At 31.6% G+C, this 6,376-nt stretch overlaps 1 protein-coding gene across 1 annotated transcript in view; it reads left to right on the top strand.

The window, feature by feature from the left end:
* The window catches only part of LOC106478331 (leukocyte tyrosine kinase receptor-like), a 41,501-nt gene that overhangs the window by 9,404 nt on the left and 25,721 nt on the right, over positions 1-6,376 (top strand). Inside the window, exons 5-8 of the mRNA XM_022381969.1 lie at positions 3,811-3,976; positions 4,634-4,816; positions 5,101-5,352; positions 5,939-6,046. Coding sequence (XP_022237677.1) covers positions 3,811-3,976; positions 4,634-4,816; positions 5,101-5,352; positions 5,939-6,046 — 709 coding nt within the window. The remainder of the gene's footprint in view (positions 1-3,810; positions 3,977-4,633; positions 4,817-5,100; positions 5,353-5,938; positions 6,047-6,376) is intronic.

The raw sequence follows: 6,376 nt of genomic DNA, 5'->3' as shown, positions 1-6,376 counted from the left end.
ATTGTTTAATAGATAGTGTGCTATAAAATAACAGCTACATTGTTTTATATATATTGTGCTATAAGATAACAGCTACATCGTTTTATAGATAGTGTTCTACAAAATAACAGCTACATTGTTTAATAGATAATGTGCTACAAAATAACAGCTACATTGTTTAATAGATAGTGTGCTATAAAATAACAGCTACATTGTTTTATAGATAATGTTATAGAAAATAACAGCTACATTGTTTTATAAATAATATTATAGAAAATAACAGCTACATTGTTTTATAGATAATGTTATAGAAAATAACAGTTACATTGTTTTATAAATAGTGTGCTATAAAATAATAGCTACATTGTTTTATAGATAGTGTGCTATAAAATATCTGCTACATTGTTTTATAGATAGTGTGGTATAAAATAACAACTACATTGTTTTATAGATAGTGTGCTATAAAATAACTGCTACATTGTTTTATAGAAAAGTTGCTATAAAATAACAGCTATATTGTTTTATAGATAGTGTTCTGAAAAATAACAGCTACATTGTTTTATAGGTAGTGTATTATAAAATAACAGCTACATTGTTTTATAGATAGTGTGCTATAAAATATCACCTACATTGTTTTACAGATAGTGTGCTATAAAATAACAGCTACATTGTTTTATAGATAGTATTTTGTAAAATAACAGCTACATTATTTTATAGATAGTGTATTATAAAATAACAGCTACATTGTTTTACAGAAAGTGTGCTATAAAATATCACCTACATTGTTTTACAGATAGTGTGCTATAAAATAACAGCTACATTGTCTTATAGATAGTGTGCTATAAAATAACAGCAACATTGTTTTATAGATAGTGTGGTGTAAAATAACAGATACATTGTTTATAGATAGTTTATTATAAAATAACAGCTATATTGTTTTATAGATAATGTACTATAAAATATCCGCTACATTGTTTTATAAACAGTGTGCTACAAAATAAGAGCACATTGTTTTATAGTTAGTGTTGTGTAAAATATCAACTATATTGTTTTATAGATAGTGTTCTACAAAATAACAGCTACATTGTTTAATATATAATGTGCTACAAAACAACAGCTACATTGTTTTATAAATAATATTATAGAAAATAACAGCTACATTGTTTTATAGATAATGTTATAGAAAATAACAGTTACATTGTTTTATAAATAGTGTGCTATAAAGTAACAGCCATATTGTTTTATAGATATTGGGCTATAAAATAACAGCTATACTATTTTACAGATAGTATTCTAGAAAATGATAGCAATGTTGTTTTATAGAGAGCGTTCCAGAAAATAACAAGTATAGCTGTTATTTTATATCACACTATCTATAAAACAGGTAGCGGATATTTTCAAGGACACTCTCTACAAAACAATGTAGCTGTTATTTTTTATAACACTCTCTATAAAATAATGTAGCTTTTACAACACACAATAAAATAAGGTACCTGTTATTTAATAACACACTTTCTGTAAAACAATGTAGTGTTATTTTACAGCTCACTATAAAATAAGGTACCTGTTATTTAATAACACACTTTCTGTAAAACAATGTAGTGTTATTTTACAGCTCACTATAAAGTAACTTAGCTGTAATTTTACAGCACACTATAAAAATGTAGCTGTTATTTTATAGCACACTATCTATAAAACAATGTAGCTGTTATTTTCTAGGACACTATCTATAAAACAATGAAGCGAATATTTTCTAGGACACTATCTATAAAACAATGTAGTGGATATTTTCTAGCACACTTTTTATAAAACAATGCACCTGTTATTTACTAGGATACTTCTATAAAAATGTACCTTTTATTTTCTGGAAACTCTCTATACAACAATATAGCTGTTATTTTATATAACATTATCTATAAAACAATGTTTCTGTCATTTTCTAGAACACTATCTATAAAACTAACGCTATATTGTTTTATAGAGAGTGTGCTGAGTTAATTGCATTATCTTTTCCATTCGATGTTTCTGTTTTGAATTTGATAACTTAAACAAAATGGCAGTTATGTTTTATTAATCCTTTCTTTAAAACGTTACTGTAAACCTAAACACGTATTATAAATTTCCCACAGTCGACTATGATGAAACAAATTGTGAATATAAGGAGAAATTACAAGTTTTTAGTGGACTCTAATGTAGTTATGGCTAATTTTCAAACGTACTTCGTGTAACAATCTTGGATCTTTATAGGAATTTTGGGCGCCTTGAATGGACCAGGGAAAGGGTCAGGTACTTATTTGACGTCTTCCTCCCTCTGCAACATTTTAGATAAATAACAATTAACATGAAATACCTGCGCTCAAGTGTACAGAGTAAGCTAATAATAAAGATGAGGATGGCTGATAAAGCAAATAACATTTCTAGTTACAAAATCCTCGAACAGCTGAGTGGCTGGATTTGTGTAATTGGCGATCGGTCCTGTTGGATACTCCTAAATATTCACAGACTATAGTTTTTAGGTGGCATTTTGAGCTGCCATTGTTTTGGAATACGCATATTCCATATTCAGCGAAATCTGGAAATAACAATATAATTATACTAATTAAGTTATGTCATAATAACTTCAATAAGTGATTTACGTAAAATATTCAGTAAAGATTAAGTGAAAAAAAAGCACAGATTATAAAATATATTACAGAAGTGGCAAAATTACAAGTTGAATGATATATCATGCAATAAATATAATTATTATTATTAACAAATAACTGAGTGTTAAGTGAACCTAGTTAGAAAATTATTAATTCTAACGAGTTTGCTAGTCTTATCAACCGTCATATTTATTATTAAACTATTACGGACCTGGCTCTTTTATTATCCCCTATTACTTCTATAGCTACCCTAAGGGGTCTAGTACCCCAAAACAAATCCCGTTAGGATACTCATCCTTAGTGCCTGAGCACGTGTGACACGTTTGATCCTGCTAGTTTTTGAATTGAAACACAGTTTCAAACATAGTGCCTCTGGGATCCCAAGTGTGTGAGATACAAGTGTATAATTCGCTGCCAGACCCACATCATGTGTGGATGATCTTCCGGGCGCATTTTAGCCTCCCTTGTTAGGAAGGCTACGTCATATGTATATGTAATATAATCACATCCGGGATGTTCTAAATTACCTGTCAACTTTGGTCCTGCTAGCTCCTAAAATTTGATAGGAGTTCGCGGACAAACAAACACACAACGTGAATTAATATAGGAGGTGACGTTTTCAGCCAAGTGAGGGCGCTTGGTATGCATGTAAAACTGTCTTTAATAAAAGTAAAGTTTAAAATATCTTAATATGATGATCTTAACCAAAACTAAAAAATCTTCTAATTCCTGACTTCAATATTATATACATAGAGAGACACCTATCATAATTTAATAAAGTACTGCTTTAACCTATCATACATGGAGTGTATTAGAGTTAAAATCTATCTCATTCTACTGAAAATTTAAATAATTTTCTGTTAGTAGTACCTTATAAAGTTGCTTCATATATATTAGTGACTTAATCATATGTTGTGTTATTTCAAATAGTGGCTTTCAAAGAGTGAGGTCCAAACTTCTACACACACATCACCGATTTCTATAAACCTTAGCGTTAAATTAAATGCGGCACAAAGTCGCTTAAAACAGGAAAATATTAGATTTGGAATGATTATTAGATGCTATATTCCGCTAATGTAGATGTCTTATTGATGTTTCTTTAGTTAAGACTTTTTTGGCAAAACAGATAAAACAAAACTACTGCATGGAAATCAAGACAAATCGTTTTGTTTTTGCTCAATAACAGCTCCATCATCAAACGCACCAACCTGTGTTGTTGGTTGTGGCTGCTGGAGGTGGTGGATTATCATACAACAAAGCTGACGATCCTGCCACAGCAATCGATCCTAATGGACGTGGTATTATTCCTGGTCTTCCCCCTGGAAATGGAATCTCCTCACAAGATGGTGCAGGTGAATGTGTTTCACCACAGGTTCACGTAACATAGTCATTATGGGCTCTTATGCTAAATTATCTTAATGTTTGAGCAGAAGCCTTTCAAAGATTAAAATGCATTATTTCGAAAGGCTTGTTTCTATAGCTATATTAGCATGTTAATATTTTTACCACATTTTCAATCAAACTAAAATTAATTATTTAGTCCAACTACTGGACATTTGTTTATTTATGATTGACGTCTAAATATTTCTGTAAATTAATATAAAATGGGCGTATTTAAGTGGTGATGTATACAAATTAATTCCTAAGCTCCCTGTTTTGTATCCCGTCAGGAAGACCAATTTCTGAAACGTACAAAGTCATGGCTCTCCATCTGTTTATGATTACTGGAAGATTTAATAGTCTTTTTTAAAGGGAAGATAGAAAGCTTTCATGTCCTTATGTATGTGTTATAGAAAATTAGGAACCTACAAAATCTTCTCATAGAATAGAAATGAAATTTGTAAATATATAATTTGCTTTGTATTTCAAGTTATGAGTAAGGTTTCAAAGAACGTATTCATGTTCAATTCCACACTGACTTATTATCTCTGTAATACAGTGAAAACGATTTAAAACTTGTATATTTACTCGTAAGAAAACTTTTATCTTACGGACAACGTCACTCGTAGGTGGTGGAGGTGGCTGGAACAACACTGACCATACTGACCAGGATTCAACATCAGGTCGATCGTTTCTTAACGGGGCACGTGGAGGCTACGTTTGTAGAGATGCCTCTGAATGGAAAACAAATGGTGGATTCGGAGGTGGAGGAGGTGCTTGTACAGCAGGAGGAGGAGGAGGTGGTTACAGAGGTATATCGTTTGTATATATAAAAATGGTACTTCCTGTTTTATGCGGTTATCTGGTCTCATTTGCCTAAAATTAAAAACCTGTTTTAGGCTTCTGATTCAAATATATTTTGATTAGTTTGCTTAGGTGGTAAATATCACTGGTAAGGCAATCTATTTTTGCATTTAATTGTTTCTAAATACGAATTGTTCGTTGTTTAGAAGACAGTCATGCCAGTCTCGTTCATTGCAAGACACTATCCTTTCTTATTATTTTCTTCAGTCACAGTTTCATTATCTTCCATTAGGTGGTGATGCTGCTGAAGAAGACAATGCTTATAACAACGGTCAAGGAGGAACATCCTACTTTAGCCCAATGTCCACTATGACACTAGAAAAAACAGGAGCCAATTCTGGAGATGGGCAGGTGGATGTGATGCCAGCCCGGAAAGGCTGTGGATGCGAATATCTCTGTGTGATAATGGACTTAGAAAATAAAGCTTTTAATTGTATTTGTCCTCAAGGTTACTCTCTCGGTCCTGATGGCCTTTCTTGTCAAGGTAAGTTTGTGGCATCAAAGTTATACTCTTAAACTTATGGCCTTTGTTGTGAAGGTAAGTCTTGTATCCTCATAAATATACTCCAGGTCTTGCTGGCTTGGATGTCAAAGTAAGTCTTGTGTCTTGAAAGCTATATTATTGGATCTGATGGTATTTGTTGTCAAGGTAAGCCTTATGTCCTCAAAATTAGAGTCTTGAATCTTTGCTGTCAAAGCCAATCTTGTATTTTTTATAGTTGTACTCTTGGACCTGATGGTCTTTGTTGTCAAGGTAATTGTTTACAAAATTTCTCAAAAACAAATATATACATATATATATATACTCTTTTTAGTATTAGTATTGTTGTAATATATATATTTAAAACATCGTTATAGCCTAGTAAAATGAGACTGGTCCAAAATGTCAGTATTTTATGATTTAGCATATTACTACCTTAACCACTCATTGCTACTAGGGTAATGAAGTACGAGATATAGTTTTCATAAATTTGCCTCCCTTGAAGCATTTTTTTCACAAAAATACATTAATTAAATAAATATATATATATATACATCTATAAACTTGGATCTTCTATTTTCTTTTGCAGCGCCAATGAAAAACGAAAGCTTCCAACTTCCAACTCACCACCTGATTGTGATCATTTTGTGCATTCTTGTAACAATGGCGGTGATTCTTTTTTTCTGCTTGTTAGCGTGTAAGTATTACATGAGTATAAACAGTTAATCTAACATTCGGATCACTTTTCGCCACGATAATAGTTTGGATTCAGCTTGACATAGATTATACAAGTGTTAGAAGATGTTCAATCGGATTAAAACCCGATGATTGTGTTGACCAAGGAAGGTGGTTTAAGTCACTACTGTGCTCTTTCTTTCAATTTCATACAATAGCAACCATATGGAATCTTACATTATTTTTTAGAGAAGCTTTTATCCATCAGGATAGAAATGCAGTATTTGGCTGTGAATAAATGGCACTAAAGGTGTCTTCCATTGTCTGTTGACCATTTATTCTCTAAGCATCA

The sequence above is a fragment of the Limulus polyphemus genome, unplaced genomic scaffold, assembly GCF_000517525.1.
Source record: "Limulus polyphemus unplaced genomic scaffold, Limulus_polyphemus-2.1.2 Scaffold10, whole genome shotgun sequence".
Lineage (NCBI taxonomy): Eukaryota > Metazoa > Arthropoda > Merostomata > Xiphosura > Limulidae > Limulus > Limulus polyphemus.
This window is presented reverse-complemented; position numbering and strand designations above follow the sequence as displayed.